The sequence below is a fragment of the Marmota flaviventris genome, chromosome 12, assembly GCF_047511675.1.
Source record: "Marmota flaviventris isolate mMarFla1 chromosome 12, mMarFla1.hap1, whole genome shotgun sequence".
Classification (NCBI taxonomy): Eukaryota; Metazoa; Chordata; class Mammalia; order Rodentia; family Sciuridae; genus Marmota; species Marmota flaviventris.
Genome location: NC_092509.1, coordinates 106,174,885 through 106,202,015, shown reverse-complemented (window position 1 = coordinate 106,202,015; position 27,131 = coordinate 106,174,885). Strand labels below are relative to the sequence as shown.

The 27,131-nt window shown below is 52.6% G+C and overlaps 1 protein-coding gene across 1 annotated transcript; it reads right to left on the bottom strand.

Annotated features, from left to right (window-relative positions):
- Nucleotides 1-951: 951 nt before the first annotated feature.
- Nucleotides 952-26,554, bottom strand: Dpt (dermatopontin). Its single transcript, XM_027922885.2, has 4 exons — nt 26,241-26,554; nt 13,665-13,790; nt 5,790-5,897; nt 952-2,021 (listed from the first exon to the last, which is right to left on the bottom strand). Exons 1-4 carry the CDS (start codon nt 26,540-26,542, stop codon nt 1,955-1,957), a joined length of 603 nt encoding a protein of 200 aa, XP_027778686.2. The 5' UTR covers nt 26,543-26,554; the 3' UTR covers nt 952-1,954.
- Between the last annotated feature and the right edge of the window lie 577 nt (nt 26,555-27,131).

Below are 27,131 nucleotides of genomic sequence, written 5' to 3'. Positions count from 1 at the left end.
CATACAAAGTGTCTCTCTGTGGAAACTCCATGTCCTCTGTCTGGCACAGCCTCTTCTGTGGCACTGCCTGTGGGTCTATCTCCTGGCCGGTATTCCTGCCGTCTCCCGAGGGCCCTCCCAGCCCCACTGCCGCCCCGTCCTCTCGCCAGCCCTCTGCTCCACCTGGGATGCCCAGTCAGCCCATCAGCAGCCGCGGCAGGGCTTGGCCCCCTGCCAGCTGTGCTCCGCAAGCCCAGTGCAGGCCCCTTGCTGCTTCTCAGCCTGAACCAGCGCTGCACGCACTAAAATATTAATGGCTCCCTTTGTGAAGGATAACACGGGGAAGCTTCCTATTGTAAATTAAAATTGTCAGGGAGGCAGAAACCACGACAGAGGAGATAAAGCAAGTTTGCAAAAGTATTTCAGCGGTTAGGACCAAGGAGGGCGCCGTGAGCTCCATCTTGCCCATCAAGATGGTGGGAGTTGGCAGTGGGAGATGCAGTCACCCTCCTTGAGGACTGAGATTCGTGATCTTGGCCACCTCGGGGGGGGGGGGGGGGGGGCGTGTGGAAGGTGCATGCCTGGCGTTTTGCCTAGTACCTCCGTTCCTGGTAGAGAGGAAGAAGGAAGGGCAGCACAGATGGGAAAAGGCAAACTGTTTGGTTCAAGGAAATAGGGGCTTCCTGTGGTTAAAACTGCTGTGACACATCCGGGTCTGGATGGCTGAAAGGAAGCCCCGGGGGAGAAACAGCCAGGCTCAGAGGCAGAGAATGTGCTCCCGCCTCTGGGATCCTCCGGTAAAGCCAGCCCCGGGCACTCTATCTACCTGATCCCGACTCTGCCAGCGTCATCTTTGTGTTCCAGGGTCCTGGGCGAATCACAAGGCTGAGCTGGGTTTGCAGAATGAATGAATGACTAATCAGAAAGGGGAGGGGGAGGGAGCAAGACGGACCCTTGATGTTTGCAGCACAGTAATGTTAAAACTTTTATTCCTTTTATGAGGAAGAGAGTACAAAGAAGGGCCAGGGACAGACATATCATGGGAGGAAGAGAGAGTCTCACCTCAGCAGAGGACACCCGTGCTGACCTAGGCAGGAATCCTCAAGGCCACCTTTCCCACCCAGACACCCAGGCCCAGTGCAGGAGGCTTGGCCAGAGGCCCCAGGGATGCAGGCATGTGCCAGCCCCCCCCGCCCCCCCGGGAGTCCTGGGCATGCCTCTGGCTGCCAGTAACCCCACACTACTTCCCATTCCCCAGAGCGACCCGGCCACGCTCATCTCGCCAAGCTCCCAGTCTGAGTCCCACTCTCCGACCTTCTCTTGACATGATTCTACGGCTCCGTGGCCCCTGCACGCGTCCTCATTGTGGTAGACGGACCTTCACCTTTGAGTTGAGGAGGTTCAACTCTGCCCTCACCCCCTCCACCCCCCCTTTCACCTGCAGGTCCCCTGGAGCACAGAGGCCCTGTGGAGGGGGGTGGAAACACGTCACTTCAAGGCAGAGGCCTGCTTTGTGAGCACCCTGGGTGTCATTCCAACAGACTTAGCTTAGAGCACCTGTGCTACACCCCTCCCCCAGCTCTGCCCACTGCCCTCTTCTTCCCTCCCTCCCGGGTCACTGTGCTGAACTCAAAGCTCATTTTACAGTACAGCAGCAGCCAGGCGAGCCAGGGCCCAGGAGGCGGCCTGGGAGCCCAGTGGGCACGTGCCGGCAGGGAGCGTGGACAGTCATGGGAGACAGTTGCTACGGAATACGTTGAAAGCGAGAAACTCGGCTTAATTGTGGATGTCCTTATAAATGGATGTGGATGTGGTGCCATGAGAAGGGCCCAGGCGGCTGGCACAGCTGTTCCCGCATCAGGGAGAAGAAAGAGCGGCAGAAACAGCTGGTGGGGGGGGGGTTCCAGCTGACGTCACACGCAGGACACTGGGACTCCCGGCCCCTTCCCTTCGCCCAGGTCTGGCAGGGGCAGACCTAAGCGTTTGCAAATTCGCAGTCGTAGTCTGTCATGCGGCACATGATGAACTTCCACTGGCGATCCCTGTGGGGACAGTGGGAAAGGAACGTCAGTGAGAAGAGCCACCCACCAGGGGAAGCGTCCCTGAGTCACCCACCAGGGGAAGAACCTGCTGGGGAACGGGATGGAGCTGGGAGTGCAGGGACACCAAAGCTCACCGTGTCCTTGGAGGACTTGTCCATGAAGTCTCCAGAGAACCGACACCTCTGCGGGAGGCCTGGCTGCCCCTTGCAAGGGGACAGTGAGGTTCCAGCCACACAGAGGCTCCTGTTCCTCCCTGGTGGCCAGCTCCCCACAGCGTGCCCCGAGCACCTCAAGGACCAGAGGCTAGCGGCGTGGGGAAAGCCCTTGTTTGACACCCTCTGCCTCCCGCTGTGACGAACCTTCTTTCTCTGGGGCCACTGTGCTCTCGTGGAACCCCTCTTGACTGAGTGCTCACTGTGCCAGCCCACCCTGCACTCCTGTGTGTCTCTAAGAAAGCACTAAGCAGAGAAATGAAGGGAGGGGACCACGCAGGACCCCCCTCCCCAGGTGAAAAGGAAAGGCCTGCCTTCTGGAACACAGGAAATGGAATGGCCCTTGAGTCCAAGTGGGGAGGGGCCCAAGCGGACACAGAATTGCTCACCTTTGAGAACCATGGTGTGGCTGCATGTCAGGGAAGGTTCCTTGCTAAGAACAGGGCCATGTCTTCATTCAACCATTTAATAACAATCTCTTGGGTGCCACCCTGCCCGACGCTCTGCTGACCCAGCACCATTTAACACAGTGTCACTGGTGACGGGACTGGAAGCCCCTCCAACGCACCCAGCCTGCTCTCTCAGTATCTCACGTGATTTGGGTTGAGGGGCAGGGGCAGGCTGGGAGGGCTAAGTGATGGCTTTTAGGGAACACGAGTCATAGGTGATGGTGTCAGACTCCAAGTCTGCTGGACCTCACACCATGCTGCCCCCCAGCAAGGTGCCCCTCATCCCACTAGAGGACGAAGCTGTCATACCCTTTGCCCAGTCCCGATAAAGGGCAAAAATAGTTTCCCTTTATTCAATCATTCAAACCCTCCCAAAGCACCCTGGGATCCTTTGACTCAGAGATAGCTTCTGAATGGGAAGTGGGATGACCACCGGTTCTGGGGAGACGATGCGCCTGCTGGAGCAGCCCACGCAGGCTTCCTAGCGCTGCCCACTGCTCCAGGTATCTGTGTAGGGCAGTAGGGAGGAGACGCCCAGCACAAACCTCTGAGGCTCTGGATGACCTATCAGCTATTCGTTGGTGTGTGTTTCTACAAATGTCAACAGGGGACATGGCTTGTTTAGATATTTAGCAGATTGGTGGCCAGTCTTGCGTACCTATGTACCAAGAAACAGAGGTAAATTAGACTTTACGGCCCAGCATTTGTACTGATTTTTAAGAAAAATTAACTGATTTTTAGTTAACTAATTGCCTAATCGATGCCAAGAGAAATTCTTGGTCCTCAGAGGAGCAAGCTCTCCCCCCAGGCTCAATCTCTGGTTTCCTTCCAGGACAGAGTTTTCATCCAGGGGTGCATTTGCTCTCTAGTGAATATTTGGCAATGTCTGCAAACAGTTTTGCTTATCACAACTGGGGATGGGACACTAGTGGCATCTAATGTGTGGGCTTCACATGCAGAACCACAGAACACACCTCTGTCTGTCTGTCTCCAGATGTCCACAGTGGTCGTGCCAGGCCCCTAGTTCTTTACTAAGAGGGAACCACCATGATTTGCATATGAAGGCGGGCAGGTGCCCAGGGAGTCTCTTGGGCCGTACCCTCCAACCTGGGCCTCAGCATCTTCACAAGGGCCAAGAAACCCAACTTAGAGATCCTTAAGTTGCTGATATTAGCGACAGCAGCAAAATTGCATGAGTATACTCATTTTTTTTGGGGGGGGGGGTATTTATTTTTAAACAATGCAATGATGCATTCCTCAGTTTTCTATGATTCTAGGTTATCCATAAGACCGAACATTTCCAAACCATCAGGAATTGCACATTTGAACTGCCAAAATATATTTATTTTGCAATCATATTGGATGCCCTTCTCTCTGTACTGTATTCTTTTCTGCCTTCTTACCCAGGAAATGCAGAATCAATTTCTTTCTGACCTGGAGACATTGTTAGGAGCACTGGACACCCTACTATGCGGCAGTTGCCTGTTGCACTGTGGGGAACACCTCGCTGCCCAATGGCACAGTTTCCCTTGTTCACTGAGTTCTTGGCCTTCCTTTTGTTTAAATATTTTTGTTGTGCGTCGCATCATTCAGCTGTTTCTTCTCATTGATGAAACGGGTTTCATTCTAAGTAATATTCTCTAAGTTGCTCTTTTTAGAAAATAGGTAACTAAGCGAGTTAAGTTATGATAACTGTGGGTCTCTCCTGTGGGTGTTTTGTTCTTCATGGAGCCTCCAATATCTACTGGGCTTTTCCAGAGCTACTTAATGTCTTTCTTAAAAAACGAAAAACCTCTATGCCATCTTAAATAAGTTATCTTCGGTAAAAGGAGGTGTAATCTCATTTGAAAACATAAATATACGCAATAGATAAGTCGCACTCAAATTCAGCATAGTTATCTAACGAGCTAATGTAAGTTTTATTCAGTTTGCAAAATATGCACTGGTCATTTTCTAGGAATTCATTTCTGTACAGAGTGACCACCACCTTATTAAAAGTAGGCAAGCCCATCTTTGACCCCTGAATGCCCTGTACCTCTCTATATCATAGTGGAACTGGGCCGAACTCCAGGGGAAGGACATATCTGCAGGAATTTTGATTTTTGTTTTCTTATTGTTTTGTCTTGATGTATTCTAGATAGGGTTGGGAGCTGACCATGAGAGAGGGAATTTTAAAAGCTCATTTTTTTTCTTTCTTCTTTAGATTAAAGTTTCCTCTTTCATGAAAAAAAATCCTAGCATTGTCAAGGATTGAGGTATTCCTTTTTCATTGTAATTATGTTTAGTGGGTGCCCTGGGGTCTGACTGTTAGTGCCTCACCCCAGATTCATCGTCTGGAACCTGAAACCTGGTGTACTAGCATTAAGAGGTGGAGTCTCTTGGGAGGTGACTAAGTCTTAGGGGCTCTGCCCTCACCCCTGGGATTAGTGCCCTAATACAGAGGCTGAAAAGGAGCTGCCTTGTCCAGTCTGCCTGTGAGGACACAGGAAGTGTCCTTTACAGCATAGAACAGTCCTTCCCAGACACGGAATCTGCTGGCACCTTGACCTTGGGCTTCTTAGCCTCCAGAAGGTGAGCAATAACTTTCTGTTTTTCATAAATTACCCAGCCTAAGGTTTTATGTTACAGCTACCCACCGACTAAGACAGTAGGCCATCGTATTCCTTCTCTCCCATGCCTCTCCTCTCCCCTCTTCCTTCCCAAAGTGGGGGTCATGTAGCATCAGGATTGGACAGGGTCCAGTGTGACAGTGGACACTCTGCCAACAATTTTTGCCTTCTTCTTTTGATGCTTGGTGAGAGAAGTGCTCTTTGAAATCAATGTGGGGAAGAGCTGGGGACATCAAGGGACACCAGGTTTGGGACTCCTCTGGGAGCAGGTGGGATCCACCCTCGTCTCCCAGGGGAGCCGCCCTGTGAACAGAGCTCCTCACACCAGCTCACCTCTCCTTTCCTCCTGCTGTCCAGCCAACTCCTGGGCTAGCCCTTGACCGAGCAGGAAACTCAGGGAGGGAAAGCCCAGCCAGCTGTTCCTGCAGGCATGATCTCAACTAGGACCGGTTCCTACCTCTGCTGCCCCCGACCCCGGGGAAGGGGTCCCCATCTCACCTCTCCACAGCAGAGAAAGTGGTGGTTGCTCCTCGCAGGTAGTAATCGTAGTTGTAGGAAATCATGTCTATTTCCTCCCCATAGTGGCCTGGGTATTCTGTCGTCAGCCTGTGGGAGAAACAAAGAGGGCAGGGGGAAAAGATCAAGCTGGCCATGATGGCAGGGAGCAAGAAGAAAACAGTATGGAGAGAGGCAAGGGGGACATCTTGGGCCCCAGGGACAGCAGCCATCTCCCATCCCCACCCTCCAGTTCCTGGCTGTACAAGAAGAGGCACAGACTTCCCAGGCTTGGAAGCAGCATCAAATAGTAACATTCTAGTCAAGCCACCTGGGATGATGCTTACAAAATGTGGATCATGACTCATTATTAGATCATAAAATTGATTTGGCTATGACCACTTTTAAAAAGGAAGAAATAAAAAGAACAGAAGATATCAGAGAATGCATTGCATGCAATAAAGATCAGTTAGTATGTAGATGTAAATTTTTTGTATGTATATGTATATTGATGTGATGTACCTATTTTGTGATAGTTTAATACATATTTCTTATCATGGGTCACAATTGAAAAAGTGTTCAAAATTCTTCAACTAAAATGTAAGCGCCACAAATGTGAAGTTTTTGTTGTGTACGTTTCTCTGGAAACTAAAACAGTTCCTGGTACATAGTAACTATTTGCAAAATAAATAAATGTCCTTGGGAGAGTCATTTAATCTGTTTCCTGTTCTTATAAAAGAATGGAAGCCACCTTATGGTAAATACCAGATGTGGAATCATTAAAGATATTTGTTTCTTCCTCTTCTTCCTCTTTTTCCTTCTTTCTTCCCCAAGGTAGGGTCAATTCTAGGTTTCCCTTGAGTAGGCTTCTTATGGTTCATCCCAGAGTAAATCTAGAGCCCCTGGGTTCTCATAACGGCTTTGATCCTGGGGTCTTCAGACCAAGAGAGTCTTTTCAGTGTGAAGTGGGTTCTTGAAGTCTATCCACATCCCCAGGGCTGCCCAGGAAACAGCTAGTGAGTGAGCACCAGTAATTCCATTTGGTTTAGGTTGACCAGGTCATTGCATATCGATGGTGGAAAGATCTTCCTCACCGTAGACCGATGATCTTCCTTCTTAAGATTATAAGGATGGTCATGAAATCTTGAGAAGCCTGAGTTTTCAGCTGCAGGGGTCCTTGGAGGATCCTGGTTTGGGTGCAGCAGGACAGTGGTCAGCCCAGGAGTTCCGGACAGGAGCAGAAACCAAGGCCACCCCTGGCTCATGGTCATTCCATCCACATTGCTCATCTCCCCTCCTTCTATCATTTATCTTTCTCTAGACATGATTATGCTCTATCAGACGCCAAGCCCAGGCCAGAGCAGGCTGCGTGTGTCTGCTTGATGTGCAGATGAAGGAAAACCAGGCTGTTAGTTCAGGGGCCCATTGGGGCCTCTACAGAGACCTGAAAGCAGGACTTACCCTCTTTCTCTCTCTCTCTCTCTCTCTTTTTCTTTTTTGTTAAATATTTGTTTTTTAAAACCAACCTTCCTTTCTTCCTTCCTTCCCTCCTTCCTTTCTTTCTTTCCAGTGCTGAGAATCAAACTCAGTGCCTCACACATGCTAGGCAAGCGCTCTGCCACTGAGCCACAACCCCAGACCCCATGGACTTCCTATTTCTAATGAAAATGTCAGTTAACTGTCCCCTCCGTGGATCCAATAGGGCCTCGTTTGAATCCCACTGCTTTGTGATCCTTGAAGATTCTAATAGGGCTGAGCTAATGTTTACCCCCCTCCCCAAAAAGAGGGGATTACTGAGAACATGAATATTGCCAACGAGTTTTTTATGAGGGAAATCCTTTTATTTCAGGGAACATAAAATGCTTTCCAGAACAAAACTGTTTGCACATGAGGTAAAAAGGTTAATAACCAATCATGTTTTCACTTCTGCCAAGAGAGTGTTCTATATTTGGCAATAGTGAATTAAGCTAAATTCAATTGCCAAAACTATTTGGAAATAATCAGGCTAGATTTTCATTTCTTAAGTTTTTATTGGCCACTACAATTTGCCCTCTGATTACTTGGATAGTTAAATATATTTGGAATTATGTGGGGAAGAAAAACTTGCATATTTTGATAAACATCAAGAAGCTTTAAGCCCCCAAGGGGGAAAAGATGGTGCAATGCTTTCATTAATGAGGACTCTATGACTTCATGTCTGATCACAGACAGACCCGAGGCTGCCTGCCCAACTGGACAATGCATCTGAGAAGCCTCCTGTAGACAGGGATGCTGCCCAGGGGGTTTCTAGAATGTTCTGGGGAAGGTGTAACACATGCTCACTGATCCCAGTTGGGTTTGGTTTTGTTTGATGTTTGGCTATTGCTTTGTTTTGTATCATGAAACCATGAGGTCAAGTTTAGAATTGCTTCCAAAATCCTGAGTAAGGGAGATAGTAAAAGAAGTTGTGTATTGACAGAAATCACCCCTACTTTCTGAAACCAAGAATATGGAGGGAGACATGACTCTATCATTGTAGGAAGAGAACCTCCCAAACACCACCCATAGCAAGAATTTGTTTATTTACTTGTTTTTTTTTTTTTTTTGTGGCGTTGGGATTAGAACCCAGGGCCTTGTGCATGCAAGGTACGCACTCTACTAACTGAGCTATCTCCCAGTCCAAGAACTTGTGCTTCAATGTGGCCCAGGAGGCTGTATTTTGGAACCAGATGGTTGTCTCCATTTAGTTGTTGATGATCTCGTTCCCTCTCCTCCCTCTCTCTCTCTCTCCTAATAAATGAAAGGCCCTGTAATCAATAGCTCCTCTGAGAGAAGAAAGAATTTGAACTTTCAGAGCTAGACACTGAGAGGGACAGGGTGTAGGGACTAGTCGGGAAGACGCCTGTGGGATGTGGCGTTGGCCTTCCTCAGGACAGGGGTGGTCCAGCTTTCTTGTGGATTTCCAGGTCACTTCAGGGAAATGTTGGCACAGCCACTTCATACTGAGCCTTGACCCACATTTCAAAGAAGCCTTCAGCTTGGCATGATGGAGGGAGGAGGTCAGGAAAGTGGCTTTGCTTAACTTGTGGACCTGACTAGTGCCCGATTTTAAATATCCTGTCCTGATGTCCTCGGGCAGGCCAGCCCCACATATTCAGCATTTGATTAAAATAGTGTAACCCTGTCGTGCTTCCTGCTGATGGCCACACGGTGAGCTCAGGGTCGACACGTGGACCCACGCACTCCTTCTCGGAGCCTGTGTAGGAGAGGTCAGGGGAACCCCACACAGGTAGGCTTGATGCTCCACACTCAGCCAGCAAGAAGATGCCCCATCCTGACAGCAAATCACTGAGCTTTCTTGGGTAACCCCAGCCTGCTCATGATCCACCCTCTCTACAGAGATTTTCCAGCAAAGCAGCTGGGAACGAGAACCTGTCCGACGAGGCTGCCTTGTCTGCTTCGGTGATGCCCTGGTGTCACCAACAGGTGTTGCAACAGAACCATTTAAATTATTTTTGCAAACATAGGAAAAATAAAACCCTATAAAGAAAGGTGCCCATGAAGGAATAAGTTCCCTGGTTACCCGCAGAGGGCTGGGCTTGGCCAGTGGGACTGAAGGACCAAGACCTCTGCCTGCACCCTGGAGCTGGGATGGGAGAGCGAGTGTCCGACGCCCCTGGCCGTCTTCTGGTGGCATCTGGGGGTTCATGTTTCATCAGTTCGGTGAGTGTCACGACCCAGGGAACACAGTCCCAGGGATATCTCCGGCTTACATGGGAAGAGGGACGTCCCTGAGCATTCTTCACATTGCTCTCTTGGAACGGAGTTTCTGGCGCTCTGTCCCAGCCCAGGCCTGGTCGGCAAGCACCTTTGTGGTGACTCATTGACTTCATCAGCCACATGACGTTACGCCAACGGCCCCCTCCACTAAAGTGACCACCTCCTGGCTCTGCTGCTGCTCCTGGAGGTCTCTTCTTTCCTCACCAGGTGAGAGACGGCTCGGTGCTGTGCAAAGAGATGGCCCTGCTCAGCCCTCCGAAGAAGGTCGCAGCCTCTGCCCTCAGCTCCCGCTCTGTGTAATAGTGTCGCAGCTTCTGTGTGTGAGGTTCCGCGACCCACACACGAGCACAGGCTCCCTTCCACAGCAAAAGCCGCCCTCCTCCTCCCCACCGGGAGCTCAACCCAAATCTACAAATTCTGCTCACTTTATATCCACTCCCGTTCGCGGGGGACTGGTGAGCAGTTACTGTGTGGAGAGCTGAATGGTCGCCCCTGGAGCCCAGAAGAGGGGTGAGGCCCACGAGGCAGAATGAGGACCAGATCTGCCCACGGGGCCTCGGCACTCCCAGCCTCCAGAGCCGCCAGACGCATCGGAAATTCCTGTGTCTGAGGTTTGAGTCCCGGGAGGGGGACGTGGCGGGGAGGCCCTGGCCGTGTGTAGCAGCAAGGACAGGTCTGAATTATGAACATGGCTCAGTAGTGACACGGCCACTCCGGTTGAGGAAATGGAGGACCCGTTCTGCCCAGAGGGGCTGCTGTTGGGCAGGAGGGCCTGGTGGCTTGTGCCGCACAAGGTGAGGCTGTCAGTGGGGCCTCAAACCCTGGGGATTCCCAACACTTCCAGCTCTTGGGGAGGAATCCCCAAAGAACTGCCCTCCCACCAGGCCTCTGGGAAAGCTGGTATCAGAGGCTACCCTCCAGGGGCAGGGCGACAGCACAACGGAGGGACCTGTGAGTCCTTCCTGTCCCTGACACAGCAGGACGGGGAGAGGGCTGGCAGACCCACCCCGTCCTGCACTGAGCTATGGACCTGAGGACAGGCCCTGAGCTTGGACTGGATGCTCTGCAGGGGGAGAGAAAGCAATGGGCAGCTTCACCGATTCTAACTAGGGCTGTCCAGGACCTCGGGAAAACCACACTCTGGCTTGGGACTTGGGGACGGAGATTGGGGAGCTAGGAGTGGGGAATGTGACGTCCGAGAGGCGCAGAACCCCTGGGATGAAGGGAGATGTAAGGGTCAGGCAAGTTGATGCCTTATTTTCCTGCCAAGATATATTTTCCAGAGAACCCACTAAAGACCGCAGACCATTTAGAAAAGGAAACAATTGCTCAGTGCAGGCCTCTGGCTCCGGGGACACCCTCGGTCCCTGCCCGGCCAGGAGACAAGCTGGCGTGGACGAGCAGCAGCTGGGCCTGCTGGGAGCGTGGAAGTGAGCCCAGAGGTCTCTGAAGGGCTGGGGCGCCTCCAGGGACACGTGTTTGTGGTTTGCAGACCACTGGACCAGGAATTTAAATTCTCCTTCACAAATAAATACATGCAAGTTCACACGCTCGTCCGATCCGGCGGGGACCGTTGGGTCACGGTGTGTCCGCATCCATCAGGAATGTGCTCTCTAGCCAGGATGAGCGAGCCGCACTGCCCAGCCAGAGCCGGCACAGGCCCACCTCAGAGCGGCACCTTGGTTCCCACCAAACAAATAAATCCTGCACTCATTTGGGAGTTGGCTCGTGATCTGTTTTTTCCAGCCCAGAGTGGTGGTATGTCCAAATCCCTAAATGCTCTCAGCACAGAGATGCTGGACACTTTGCTAGTTCAAAACAGTGCACGATGCTTTCCAAGGGGAAGAGGGTGGTCCCCACTGTGCGAGCCGAGTTCCCTGGAGGGAGACCAGCCAGTTACAGGGATGTAAGGGGAGGTTTTGTGTCAGAGAGTCATCAGCATTTCACTGTGGGAAAGTGCTGGACCCAGTTCTCACTTCCCTCGGCAAGGCTGTTAAAAGGATTCAGTAAAATCATGCACACAAAAGATGTCTTTGCCGACTGCAAAGCTCCATCACAGCCGCCAGTCCTCCCCAGCGCCCGGCCCTAGGCCGAGCAACGGGCAGTTACTCATTTCACAGATTTATTAGGGGCCGACTTTGGGCCAGGCCATATGCTGAGATGCTGAAGGAATGTGCCCTAGAGGTCTCATCCGATTTAGAAAGACGCTCTAGAACGCCGAGACTCAGGCGATTCAAGTCTGCCCCTGAAATGTCTAGACACGCGTGGGCAGTGAGTCTCACAGCCTGCCCCGGTGCTCAGTAGACGCCCGTTCTGCCACTTCTTCGAGGTTTCCTTGGACAGGCACCATTTCCTGTGGCCAGGGCAGCTCTCAGCTCTAACAGCGTAGGGAAGCAGAGCCCTCCAAGTGCAGGCACACCCAGGGGACTCCCCTCAGAGTCCGCTTGCCCTGCCCTTCTGAGGAAGTCCACCGTAAGCCGCTCCGCGTGGAGTCTCAGTGCTGAGGCGGGATGATCCCACACCTGTCGGCACAAGTCCACAACACCAGGCCCAGCGACAGGACACAAACCGATAAATCCATCTTGTTGAGAAACATGACCGCCCGTGCACTAACCTGATTAATCAGAGGCACGTGGACGCCTGGGCAGAACAACCAGGCGCACAGGCTCACGGAACACAGCAGATCCTGAGAAGAGGAGCACCCAGGACGGGTCAGAGGCACCCTGACCCCATCCCCTGTCACTCCTCAGGAGCCTTGCCCAGGAAATTGTCAAGGACCAGCTGTGCTTGCCGCCCAGGTAGCTTATTTACATCTTGAAGGCTTTGAATGCCAGAGGGAGCCTGGTTCCATCCTGAGACAAGCAGATGGGGCAGGGACACAGCAGAAGGCCACTCCTCAGGCCCCAGCAGGCTGGCGGTCTCTCACCCCCTCTCCTCTCCTCTCTGGAACCTTCATCCTCTCTTTGAAGACAGTGCACCTCTGGAACTGACGCATCGGAAGCTCGGAAGCCCTCAAACACCTGGTTCCCAGCCATCACCCATGGATGCCCTTGAGGGCGGGCGGGGCTCCAGACCCCCCGCAAACTTCTGCAAAAACCTGCTTAAGTGCACCACCCCTCTGTCCCCCAAAGACACTGTCCCCCAAAGCACTGAGGCTGTTCAGAGAGTAAGAGGCTGTGCTGTGGGGAGGGGAGGAGGGAGAGGGAGGAGGCTTGCAGGAGGACACACAGAGACTCCTTCCACCTACTCCCTGGCTGGGACCTTCGATTTGGGACTCATGGTGGCGGTACCCCTGACCCTGGCGGTGCCTGCTCACCAGGAGCAGGTGCAGGAGGCTTTGTGGAAGGAGGTTGGGGAGCTGGGGAGGGAGCTGCTCCTTCAGGCAGCCACAGACCTCAACTGAAGGGACTCTGGGTTCCCTGTCAGTGCTTCATGCTGTCTCTCTCCCTAGGGACACCGAAGCCTCTTGGGCCTCTGTGGAGTAACACTGTCTGATGGCAGAGGCACACAGAACCCGCCAGGCGGTCCTGCCAAGCATCAGACCGCAGAGATGAATCACTAGCCTGAACCAGCCTTCAAGTGTTGTGACATTTGGGTCCCTTTGTCCAAGGCAGAAACACCAGGCTTGTAAGGACGTGGGACTGAGTTATCTGGGTGAATAACAAACACATTCTCCCGGTCCACTGGAAGCTTAGGTCGGTGGACACTGGGCGTGAGCCGCGGAGAGGAGAAGAACAAAACCTCACAGGCTGTGATTTCCAATTGATCCAGAAAAGAGCAGCAGCTCCTTTTCTGTCTGTAACTATGTCCTAGAACTAACCCACGACAGGGCTGGTTTCTCCCAGGGGGACGCGGGGATCCAGGCTCCTGAGTGGGTCTTGCAGCCTTGGATGTGACAGGGAGCTGGCATGGAGGAGGGAAGAAGCTCAGGGCTCAGCACCCCTGGGAAGTGGCGGGGCACTTGGGGTCAGGCCCGGCCTTGCTCCATGAAGTCTCCCTTCTGGTCAGAGAAGGAAGGGCGCGTTGGGCAGCTGCGAGCTCCCTGCAGTGCAGCAATTCTAACGCGGTCCCCCACCCTCACGGGGCTTCCCTGCAGCCCCAGGGTCAGGAGGGACTCACCAGCAGGAGTACGGGCACCTCTTGCTGTAGCGGCAGCAGTAAAACTGCCACTCCCGGTCCAGCACCGACTCGAAGTAGCGGCTCTGGAAGCCCGCCACCAGCCCGTTGTTGGAGCACGTCTGGTACCTGAGGAGGAGAGAGCAGACCCAGAACCTAAGACGCTGATGCACCAACAGACCTTCCCGAGATCCCCCTGACACCACCAGCTCCTTCCCTGGCCTGATCCTAACAATATATTCCCTTTTTATACAAAAAATAGAAGTTATGTAGAAATGACAAATGCTCACCATTAATATTCAAATGACTCAGAGTCTTTCAACTGGAGGAAGTTAGGGGACACTGCTCCTGAGGCACCTCTATGGATATGTAGTTGGGTGAAGGAATACATAAACGGGTGGTTATGAATTTTACAAATGCAACATTGTATATTTTTCCATTTAAAGTAAAAGATAATATTAATCATTTTACTGAACTTCAGAGGTGGGAGAACATCTTTACTACACGCATATGAGTGCACTATTTCCAAGATACACAAAGAGCTCAAAAAACTTTTCACCAAAAAAATAACCCAATCAATAATTGGCCTAAGGAACCGAACAGACATTTCTCAGAAGCAGATACACAATCAATCCACAAATATATGAAAAAATGTTCAACTCCTCTAGTAATTAGAGAAATGCAAATCAAAATTACTCTAAGATTTCATGTCACTTCTGTCAGAATGGCAATTATCAAGAATACAAGCTATAATAAGTGTTGGGCTGAATGTTCTCTCTGATATGCAGATGCTGATGCATAATTAGGGACAGGACCAGGAAGAATGGGGGAACTTTGGGCAGAGAGGAGGAGAGGAGGTATGGGGGCAGGAAAGATGGTGGAATGAGATGGACTTCATCACCCTAGGTACAGGTGTGACTAAACACACGGTGTGACTGCATCATGTACGACCAGAGAAATGAAAAGTTGTGCTCCATTTGTGTACAATGAACCAAAATGCATCCTGCTGTCATAACTAATTAGAACAAATAAATAAAGAAGGAGGAGGAGGAGGAGACACATATAAATCCAGAGAATGGAGGAACTCAGTCCATGGACTATTCTCTGCTAAGAGCATCCAAGCCCAGAAGTGTGCAGGGGTCTGTCCAGGGCTACCACCCCAGGTTCTCAGGGTTGTCCAGGAGCCTTGTCCAAGCCCTAGTGCCACAGGGTCCCCAGCTGCCCCAGTGCTGCAGAGAGACCCGTGAGGTGGAGCACTCCCCACAGGGAACGGAGCAGCAGGCCGACGGAAGGGTCTTCCTGGCCTAGCACCAAGCCCTGCTCCTCATACGTGGCAGCTCTGCCCCGTCCACTTGTGCTCAGCTGTGCTGTGCTGTGCTGCTCCCCGAACTGTCCCTTGTATCTGACGGCACTATCCTCACTAAGGGTGGGCTTGGAGCAGTGCAGACCTTTCTTCCTCTGTCCCATCTCCAGCACCACCTTCTCCCATCCCCCAAATCCCACAGCACCCTGAGTTTTGCCCCTTTCTGCTGGGACGATGAGGGTGCTGCTCAGAGGGTTCTCACCTTACACAAACATGACCTTCACGGACCGCCCTGGTCTGTGGTCTATAAAGAGGAGAGGTTTCTGTAGTTCTGGTGGCTGGGAAATCCAGTCGCCTGGTCCTGGGCTCTGGTGAGGGTTTTCTTGCTGCATCGTAACGTGGCGGAGGGCATCTCAGGCCAGGCAGAGCAAGTAGGCCAGCTTGGGCCTCTATTCGCCATCATAGGGCCCCTCCCCCATGACTGCCTCTCAATGGGCCCACCTCCAAATACCATCTACATGGATTTGGGGATAAAGTGTCCCATACGTGAACTTTGAAGGACACATTCAACCCCAGAACAAACCCTTACAAAATAGGTCTTTAGCCACCTCCGTGTCTTGGCGTTTTCTACTCATCCTGGCCGTGGATGTTCCCTTTCAAGAGTGGGCACAGCAGGTGGTTTGTTACTCAGCCTGATGGCTGCTGGGATACAGCCTGTTTGTCCAGAAAAGAAAAGTCCCCAGAAAGTCTCAGAAACAACGTGACAGTAAGTGCCCGGGCTGGCCGTGGAGAGGCACGCAGACCAACACCGTTGGCAGCTGGATTTTATTTGTTCTTTTTCATTGCTGGAAATGAACTCGTAGATCTGAGGAATCTAGACATTAATTAGGTTGCTTCTCCCTGGTTGGAAGGCGTCTTCCCTCTCCATTCGTTCTGTATCCGGGTACTCAACCACACACATGCACATTTGGGCTACTAGGGGGGAGCACCGTGGGTAGCTCTGGGGCCCATCTCCCAGCATGCTCTCTGCTGCCCAATTCCTAGCAATGTCGGGGAGGGGCGACCTCAGCAGGAGCTCTAAGAGTCAGAGCCAAGCTCCGGTGTATCTGGGGAGAGAAGGAGCAGCACATGGTGCTGGGTTCTGCCTCTCTGCAGCGCTGGGCTGCGGCTTTCCTCTGACAGAGCCCTCAGGACTGGGCTGGGCTGTGACCTCCCTGGAGCCACGGTGCCAGGGCTCCCATGGTCCTGGGCACTCAGCAACCCTCAGCAGACAGGGTTCCCACGGCAGTAAGTTCCCTGAAGTAGAAATAAACGCAGGGAGATAAGCTGAGTAGAGTACTGAGGGCAAGCCAAGTTCCACGAATTCCCCGCTGGCTGGCAGCCAGCCTGGTAGCCGTTGGTCCCGAGTGGGAAGCGTGCTGTGTCACCTTCTCACACACCACCTCAGGTAACACTGCCCAGAGAAGACCAACTGGACCCCACAGGCGCCAGGCCTAGGAGCAGGGGGTGAACTGCCAACCTGCTCCCGGCATCAGTTAGGCTGCCTTTCGGTAGAGTGAGCCTGCTCAGGAGCTGGTAGTGAGAATCATTCCTTCCAGGACGGGGTCTTGGAGTGATGCATTTCGGCATGCAGAGTGGTGTAGCAGAGAGGCTCAGAGCAGGGGCCCTGCTGCCACTGTTAGCCCTGACACCTGGCACCCTGGCTTCCTTCCCCAATGGCCTCAGTGTCCTCATCTGTAAAGTGGACATAATAGTTGCACATACTTACCAGCTCACTGTGCAGATCACATAAGACAGTGCACATAAGGTTCCTAGGAGAGTGGTGTTCGATGCTTAATAAATCTCTCCTGGCTGTCATTATTAATCTTATTGTTTGGTTCCAGGGACTGAACCCAGGGTGCTTAACCACTGATCTGGGGCCCAGCCCTTTTTAATTTTTTAGTTAGAGACAGTGTCTTGCTAAGTTGCTTAGGATCTTGCTAAGTCGCTGAGGCTGGCTTTGAACTTGCACTCCTCCTGGCTCAGCTCCTGAGTCACTGGTATTAGGTGTGCACCACCGCACCTAGCTCCAGGCTGCCATTGCATTTCATCTCGTCTGCAGTCGCTGGGGGTGCACTTGGTGAAGCCACTCCCCTCGAGTGACAGGTGGACTCCCATACACCCTAGCGGCTGCCTCCCCGAGGCAGAGCTCGCTGCTGTGGGAGTCTGGCCACCCACACTGTAGCACAGATGCTTTATTATGTCTTATCACCTCCAGAGGAAGTGCAGTCCTGTGGGAAATAGTCATTGAATCTTTATTTTGCATTCCTTATAGGCCCTGACCCTGGCCCTGCAATGTTAATGGAAGAATGGATGAACTGTGACTGACCAGCCGTTTCCCATGTCAGAGGCAGAAGTGACTTGTAAGAGCCCATCACTCAAGTCTGTGAAAGGCCCTGAAACTCCCTCCACAGGTTTCCATGGAGCTGGTGAGCCATCTGCCTGGCTGTGCCCGCCTTCTCCCTCAGCGGCCTGCGGAGGGCGGGGCGCCGGGGTGCTCTGCTCCACAAGCCCCTCTCCTGCGCGGCTCTCTCTGTCCGTCACTGTTTGCAAAGCTTCTTGTGCAGTGAGACCTGCACACTGACCTCGGCTGCGCGATTGTAGGCACAGGGGCCAGGCCTACAGAAAGGAAATGGGGGAGCCTGACCGGGCGGGGGGAGCTGGAGGGCCTACACTGCCACCGTTACCCCAGCTCAATTCCAAAAGAGACAGTGGTGCAAGGAGGTGCCGAGGCTCTGATTCACTCCACAGCACCCACGTGTCTCTCCTGAGCGGTCTGCAGGACAGGTGAGTTGGACTCACCCCGAGAGGCGCCTCCTGCTTCACTCTCTCCCCTGCTCTCTCACCGTCCCCCGGAAGCCTGAGAGTCAATTTCAGTGTCACAAACCGCAGCAATATTAGCCCTGCTCCACCTGATTCTAGAGACTTTCTAGAGGGAAATCACAGGGCAATTACTCCTCCTCTGACAAGAACATTTTCAGATTGTTCTCAGAAAATGACCTTTCTGAAAATGGCTAATCTCAGGCCATCACTCTGAAAGCAAATTTCAGACAGGAAATTTCTTCTGCCTCTGCAATAGCAAAACAGAATCAGCAGGACACAGAGAAGGAGCCCCTTGGAGGTCAGCAGACAGAGAGCTGGGCCCAGCTCTGACCTCAACGTCTTCTGTGGAGCCCCACCTAAGCCACTGAGAGGATTCCATGACATAATGCCGAGGTGTAACTGAAGGCCCAGGATCCAAGTTAGGATTTATCCTCGGCCAGAGCTCATGCCCGTGAGCTTTGGGGGAGCACGAAAATCAAGTCTGTATCGCCCTATTTCCGGTCACTCTGGCCAGGCTTTCTCATTTTGTCTGGATTCTGCATCAAGTCCAGGGCCACTGGGCAGGAAGGACAGCGGAAGCCAGATCTGGGAGGTGGGTCCAGGTTAGACTTACAGAAAGTGTGACCTCTTGGCAGCTGCAGTGGGTCGGCTTGGGTGTAGAAGGGGGTAAAGGGACACAGCACCGCTGTGGCCAAGAGCTCTCAAAGTCTTACACAACAGACAGGCTGGTGGTGCTGGTTGTTTTCTTCCCAGCTCCCAAATATACAGGTGCAGTCAAGGTGTGCTGTCCTATCCCCGACCCCACTGCCGAGATGGGCCAGGTCAGTTCTGACTGTGATCCAGCCACAGCGACGGGCTCCCTGTGATGTGGGGGCCGTGTGGCGTGGCCCCCTAACTCCCTCAAATTTCTTCCCATTTCCTGGAGCTGGATGGGGCTCTCAGTTGTACCAGGAGGGCTTCATTCTTTTAAAGCTTTAACTTTTGGTAATTCTGTTCTCCCCAGAATAATTCTTTAAATTGCCGACAGGCTCTCAAAACCTGGTCCCCGGAGCTGTGGCAGGTTCATTAAGTCTTTCCACCAACGTTCCGTAGAACCTGCTCTGTGGATGGCGCTGCACACGATCTGAAATCCTTGCCCAAACCCAGTGACTCCACGATCCATCTCACCCTTCTGCTGACACATGTACCCATCTCTGCGAAGTGACAGGATCATGTGAAGGGGAAGAGACGCTGTTTGTCAGCCGCCTGCACATGCTATTAAAAGGCAGGAGAAGAGCTAGTTATTATTACTATGCTCATAAATATTTATGCTTTAATAGAAAGAGGAGCTACACACTGATTTCCTGACACCACTTTCTTTGGGGCCTGCGATCAGAGTCGTCAGGGTTGGATGCTTCCAGGGGACCATGAGACCAGCCTCAGAAAGTAGATCCCCACCTCCGACTCCACGAGGTCCTCCTTCCTTGACATTCCAGCTCACACTGCTTTGTCTTCCTTGTGACAGGTCAATATATTCCTCATACAACATGTCCTGTCACTGAGCAGCCTGTGGCGTGACAGTGTCACCACCTAGACCCATCCTCCTCCCAAAGGTAGGGCGTGAGCAAAGCCCCGCTGTGCCCAGTCTGCCTCACTCCTGCCTGCAACTAGGCGAGAGTCCTGCTGTCCACGGCCAGGTTCAGGTCAGCAGTTGGGACCAGGCATCAAGACACGGAGCAGCTTCTCTGGATGGAAAGACCTGGCACAAGATAGAGGGGGAACACCTCCCTAAAACAGAGGCCCTGGCCCATTTTGGAAAAATACAAGTTGCGGAGAGGACCACAAAGGCCCTAAAAAGATCCAGAGCATCTTGTGAGAGGCATTCACTTCCTGAAAGCAATTCCAGGCCTTTCAGGCAAGGTCCAATGCTACTTCAGTGTGCATTAAGTTGTAACAAGCTACTGATAACGTGCATTTAAAATGTTTAGAGATTATAATTGAATTAGGTGCTTTAAAAGCAAAATGGATTTGAATCAATCAACAAGTACATGAAAAAATGCTCAACATCTCTAGCAGTCAGAGAAATGCAAATCAAAACCACCCTAAGATCCCATCTCACTCCAGTAGGATTGGCAGCCATTATGAAGTCAAACAACAACAAGTGCTGGCGAGGATGTGGGGGAAAGGGTACACTTGTACATTGCTGGTGGGACTGCAGATTGGTGCAGCCAATTTGGAAAGCAGTATGGAGATTTCTTGGAAAGCTGGGAATGGAACCACCATTTGACCCAGCTATTCCCCTTCTCGGTCTATTCCCTAAAGGCCTAAAAAGAGCATGCTACAGGGACACTGCTACATCGATGTTCATAGCAGCACAATTCACAATGGCAAGACTGTGGAACCAACCTAGATGCCCTTCAATAGACGAATGGATAAAAAAAATGTGGCATTTATACACAATGGAGTATTACTCTGCATTAAAAAATGACAAAATCATAGAATTTGCAGGGAAATGGATGGCATTAGAGCAGATTATGCTAAGTGAAGCTAGCCAATCCCTAAAAAACAAATGCCAAATGTCTTCTTTGATATAAGGAGAGTAACTAAGAACAGAGTAGGGACGAAGAGCATGAGAAGAAGATTAACATTAAACAGGGATGAGAGGTGGGAGGGAAAGGGAGAGAGAAGGGAAATTGCATGGAAATGGAAGGAGACCCTCAGGGTTATACAAAAGTACATACAAGAGGAAATGAGGGGAAAGGGAAAAATAATACAAGGGGGAGAAATGAATGACAGTAGAGGGGGTAGAGAGAGAAGAGGGGAGGGGAGGGGAGGAGAGGGGGGATAGTAGAGGATAGGAAAGGCAGCAGAACACAACAGACACTAGTATGGCAATATGTAAATCAATGGATGTGTAACTGATGTGATTCTGCAATCTGTATATGGGGTAAAAATGGGAGTTCATAACCCACTTGAATCAAAGTGTGAAATATGATATATCAAGAACTATGTAATGCTTTGAACAACCAACAATAAAAAATTTAAAAAAAAGAAATATAAAAACTAAATGTGGAATTATACAATACAATAAATGATATAAAAATGCAAAAAAAAAAAAAAAAGCAAAATGGTAGGTATCAGATAATCTGTAACCCAGCAATTTGGATTTCTGCTCCAACTTTGTAAGTTGTGGACAATGTGATATTTATCCCCATGAGCCCTGATTTCCACAGAGTAGTCATTGTTGGTCACAACAATGTAAATGCAGGTTCAGAGAGGCTAGATAATTTTCTTAAGGACACACAGCCAGTGAAATACACACATTACCTCATTTAATTCCCACAACCACCGTGGGGCCCGTAGATGCAGAGACTGAGGGTTTGAGGGTTGGCCTGGCTGGGTCAAGGACGTGCTGGGGCTATGTTTGGGGAATTTCCTGTCTGACTCCAAAGTCCTTAGACCTTCAGAAGCACACACACATCTCCCAACTCTGCAAGTCTCTCACTGATTGGAGGATCGTAGCGGGCAGGAGCCCAGGGACAGGCAAATCTCTGAAGGAAGAAGTGGATTTTGCCTTCCTTACAGGAGCCAAGAGCGCTTTGCTCCCAGACAATGGGTTCCCAGTCCTGAGAGTGACTTGGAGGGAAGGAAGGTCAGCAGGAGTCCTAGATCTGCCAACCTGCTCTCCTCCGCGGCCTTCTTGCTCTCAGAAGTCCTCGCTTCGTGGATTCGATGACTTCTTTGGCTCAGCCCACACCACGGCCTTATCAGCACCTCTCCCCTGCCCCTGACACTGGACGTCCAGCTGGCTGCCCTGCCGTTCCTGAGCAATGAGTTGGCGATGGGTCTCCTTCATCAGAGCCCTGGTCTGTTCAGACAGACATAGCGAGTACACCTGCTTGCCACTGCGGTGGTGAAGGCCCACAAGGCTGGACAGGACCTAGTCCAGAGCACAGACCCTGTGTGAGGGACCCTCAGATCCCTTCAGTCTGCAAAGTTAATGACCATAAGCACTGGATGGAGGAAAGCGTATGAAAGGACTAGACATAAGCCACACGTCCCCACATGGATCAGGGTCAGGACCACAGAGCTTGCAGTAATGTCCCGTTTCACTGCCTTCTCAACTGTACTTCCTTGGGGCTTCACCTCCTAATCTGTGGGGTAAGAAGACTGTTCCCCGGGCCTTCCAGACCTGCGATTCCTGGTTTTGGCTATGGTCAGTTTGCCTTTTAAATCCCAGGTGTACTCCACAGCCTTCGGTTTTATGTGCCTGTTAGCCTTTCATTTTGAAGAAGCTTTACACTTACCTAAGAGCTTTAAAGACAACACACGAGATTGATGTCTGCCCTCCATCCTGGCTGCCCTGGGGGCTCCCTTTCAGAACCTGGGGGTGTTTGTGACCTGTAAGGAAGTAACCAGCCCAATCTTCAGACTTCACTGGGATTTCACCAGTTTTTCTACTAATGCCCTTTTGCTGTTCCAGGATTCAAACCAGATGCCGTGTGACATTTGGTCTTTATAGCTTTTGAAATAAAGAGTTTAGTGGTCTACTTTTCAAATTATGGCGACAGTAAGACCATGGGAGAATGCAAACTGAATCAGGGACACATCCTGCGGCAGGAACATGCGTTGGCAATCCCCCTGGTGTGTCTCTGAGATCCTCAGGAGGCCTTCAAAGGCCATTCTGCATCTTGGCACGTGTGGAAAACCAAAATGAGGTGTGAACAATAAAGCCCAGATCTTGTTGTAGACACGGGAAGGCTGGGAATCAAAGACAGAGCAAAGTGACCTCCTTCACGGTGACCTTGCAGGGAATGGGGGCCGGGGTTGGAACTGGGAGCATCTCCAGCACTGAGGAGACATATCACTCACCACGTGCTTACGGGGCCAAGGACACCAGCACCCCCTGGGCCATACGATTACTGCAGCAGAGGAAGCTTAGAGGGTGGGCCGTGCTGACCTAGGGAAGGCGGGGCCCTGCACTGACTCAGAACCAGGAACGGGGCAGCTGGCCTGGGAGGTGCAGAGCCTTGGGCTTCACTACAGTCACCTATGGAAACCAAGTTCCCGCCTGACAAGTCCAGCTTCCGATTCGCCTGGAAGCTGACACAGCCCTGAGGGGCAGTTTTCCTTTCTTCTCTTCTCATTGTCGGAACTGTCGTGGACGAATTCATAAATTCAGCTCTAGTATAAACGGTGCCCGTACACAGGACACTCTTCCTCCAAATTCAGGTCTGTGAGATCTGCTTTGCCCGAAAGAGGCCTCATCAAACGCCTCATTCACTAGATCTTTCTGAGCTGCCATCGGTAGGAAGTCATGAGCCAGGCAAGGGTCTGGATTCAGACCTGTTTTAGAGCGCTCGGTGCCTTTTCCTGTAGCATCCCCGTTAAAGCCCTCTACCGACATGTGAGGTGGGTATCCTCTCCTCCTCTCTCTTCCTGTGCCAGGGTAAGGAGCAGAAGACAGAGGAGTGGAGGCAAAGGCAAGTAGAATGCAGTGGTTCTCCCTGCCCTGACTCCATGTTCTCTCAGTTCTCTGAGGCCGCGGAGCTGAGAGATGACACAACAGGAGCCAGGAGTCCAGGCTCCCTGATCCCAGGTCCTTCCACCACACGGCGTCTCAGCCTCCCTAGAACATTCCAGCTTTGTCTTGCTTTACACAGGACCATGCCATCCCAAGTCAGCGAACATCCCCTGGAGTAGCCCAGGCCTGTCCTCAGGGCAAACACACACCTTCTGGCCATCATTGTGGGCGTCTGGGCTTCGGAATCCGGCATCCCAAGACAGGGTTTTCAGCCGAGAAACAGGAGGGACCCTGGCTTTACAGGCACGGGGCTCTGATGGCAGTGTCCTTTAGAGATGGTGCCCCATTATCAAGGTTCTCCGGCAGGTCCTGAATACTGTTGTCACACTTGTGTTTGCAACTCTCCCCCTCTTAAAATAAAACATACGCTGATTTGCTTTTGTAAGGTGCCCAAGTTGCACACAACCATGGACGCTTCCCCCAGAAAGGACAAGAGCAGGCAGTCTATGGGCAGACGTGATTGCTCCCCAGCCTGTGAGTGATTTCTTTCCTTTCAAATATTTCACTGAGACTGGAGTCTGAGCTCAAAGTCATGATCATCTGAAAAACTACCTGGGGGTTAATGGGCATCAGTCTGGGGTGGCCAAGTCCCACAGGAAAGAGGCTGTTCTGCATGTTCAGCCTGTGATCAGCGGAGGGGGAGAAGGTCAAGTGCAGGTGGAAGGGAGAAAGGAAGGGTCACTGGACCCTGCACACCAGAATGTGGAGAGGAGGAGGGGAGACGGCGGTCAGCTGGTCTCTAGACTCCCAGGGGCCAAACCAAACCTGTGACGTCACCTCCTCCCTCTTTGCTTGGGGGTTCCTGACAAACCAGCCGTGAGTTGGCACGTTGAAGACTAGACATCGTGGGCTTCCCTCTCTGGCAGGGAGGACAAAAGGATCCGCAGACAGCAAGAAAAGCAGGGCACTTCCAGGGTGCGCCGTGCCTCCCCGGGCTGCAGAGCTTGCCCAGGCTGAGTGCCTGTTTCCAATGAGCTGGGAGCCTGGAGAGCGGAGCCCTGGGCCAAGGTCACGTTGCACATGGTCAGTAGCACCAGGATCCACGCCCAGTCCTCCCAACTCAGTGCAGGGCTGTCCTGCCGCGTTTGAGGAGCTCGGCTGAGTGCTCCTGTACGGCTGCCCTACAAAGGCTGTCAGAACGAGGCCCTAACCACAAGAGGGGCCTGAGACGGAGGCCTGGAGGGACAGTGTAACTAGGTCATTTCCGTGCTGCGTGCCGGCAGCGAGCCTGGCTGCGGGGAGTGCTGGACTCTGTCCTGTCCTCAAGCAGGCCTGATCTTGGAGCCAGCCATCTGTCTGAAGGGGTGTGGGACCGTTAAATCTGCCTGCCAGAGGCAGAGGGATGGACGAGGATGGCCCACTAGGGCTGTGCAGGGAGCCCCTGGGCCCAACTCCCTGCCCACAGCTATCCCTCCCCACCCTTCCCCAGGCCAGCGGGGCCCCTGCTCAGCTGCAGTAACCAGGCTGGCCCTTCAGGCTGGCCCTGAGCTTGAGATCCGCCTCGCCCAGGATAAAGGGCTAGCCTGGCGCCGGTCCTGTGGCCCAGGCTCTGCAGACAGAGGGTGAGCTTCAGGGCCAGGGCCCTCGCTGGGTGGCAGGAGTGCCTCTCAGAGCCTGTCACTGCAGCTAAGCACATCATCTTGGGAGCTAAGACTTTCTGGATCCAAATCTCAGCTTCCCAGCTGAGGAGAAGCACCAGTTCTAAGACCACAGTTTGTCTACCTATGGAACGACTCATGGATTTGTTTGGAGCATTAAATGAGATAATCCATACAGAGGCTCAGCCTGGTGCCTGCTTAGGGTCAGCACTCAATAAACAGCAGCTGTTTTTGTCAGAGGCCCCTCTCACCTGGCTCCTCCACCCACGGGTGTCTCTTCCTCTTGGACTGTGGTCGTGTGACCCCTGTTTTATGATGGAGCCTCCCCACCCCCACTCCACACAGTGCCACTGCAGCCCCCATAGAGCCGTCTGGCTCACTTCACAGACACACCCTGGCAGCTGGCCAGTGGACTTCCTGCTCCCCAGGCCTGTCTCCCCAGGTTGGCCTCTGCCCTCTGCCCTCCGCCCCAGACCCCGAAGCCCAGCCTCCACCCAGGTGTTGTGAAAACCCCGTGCTGAGATGGGCTTCTGACCGAGTGCCCCTGGAGCTGCACCTGGCTGGGACGGTCACCCCCACTCGCTCCCACTAGGGGAAGGGCAAGCTGGAACCCGTCCCATACCCTCAGGGGAGGACAGGGCCTCTCTCTTGAGGCCTGCAGTGACTATGTCCCCGCAACAGAACCCACTTTAGGTTTAGGCAGAGAGAAGGTTCTCGGTCCCCACAACCGAGAGAACATGGAGGCAGGGCGGGAGAACCACTCATTCTCTTGCCTCTGCCCAGCTCCTCTCTCCTCTCCCCAGTCACTTCTCTAAAGCAATATTTCTCAAACTCTCTGTGTGGAGGGTCCAATTGTTTCTTTTCACCCAACTCCTGTGGACCAATGCTTTTGTAAAATAGTTTAAAAAAATCACAAAATGGAAATGGGATTCCAGTGTCACGGCAGCGTGAAGTCACCATAATGTTTCTTAAGCAATTTCAGTTCCTGTTCGCGTCCATTCTGCAGACCCCACCAGCCCCTGGCCCCAATCACGAGTAGGTTCTATCCCTGGAAGGAACAAAACCTCAGGGAGCCCACCTGCCCGTGGCCACCTGGGGTCTGTGTCCTGTCTGTCACTGGGCAGCCCTGCCCCACCTGAAGCACGCCAGGGGAAGGTGCAGGGAAGGCGCGGTGCAGGATGTGCCAGGCGGTGGGCACCCCATCCCCTGAGAGTCCAGGGCCCAGGGGCATGAGCCCCACCCGCAGCCCTTACCATTCCATGCCGGCCCTGTTGATCTCCTCCCACCAGCACTCCGTGGGCTCCCCCAGGCGCTGCGGTGTGGGCATGCAGGCATAGTTCCACTGCCGGTCAGAGCCCTCCTTCTTGCTGAAGATGCTCCTCACGGCCACCACGACCTGCCCGTGGGGACACTGGAAGCTGAAGCCCTGCCGGTTCAGGTTCACCCACCCGTCGTCGCTATAGTCCTGGTACTGCTGGTACGGGTACCAGTCGCCATACTGGCCCCAGGCCACGGTGACCAGCGGCAGGAGCACCCACAGGACAGTGAGGTCCATGCTTGCTGGCGTTTGGCAAAAAAATGTCACCCTAGGTCTGCCGGGCCGACTTTTATTCAGCTGCCGTCGACATGTGGCTTCCAGATGTGGGTGAACGGGGTCCAACTGCAGTGTGTCATCGCTTAAGTGAAACTTTTCCACGCTGAGAAATTGGCCGTAAGTACATCCAGCTTGTTTTAAGGTGGAATTCTAGGAACAGGCAGGGAGCGTGTGGGCTGGAGAAAGTCCCCGGAGAGAGGAGGACTCTGTAGACAGATGACAAGAGCCAACTGGCCCTCTGCCCCTAGGAACACTGGCCTGGAAAAGCCCCTGTCTCTCGGCACGCCACCCCCTGCCACGCCACCCCCTGCCATGCCACCCCTCACTGCCAACCCCTGGACCTGTGCTCCACACAGCCCCTGTCACAGAGATGTCCACAGTGCTATCTCAAAAGGCAAAAATAGTGGGAAGAAGGACAGCGTCACCCACAGCCCTGCAAACCTGGGTGCCTGGTCTTAGCCCAACACCATTGAACCCCAAGTCCAAGTGTGGGTGTCCTGGTGGCAGGGTGGCTCTCGGGAGGCCCGAGCTGCCTATGGAAGTACTGTGG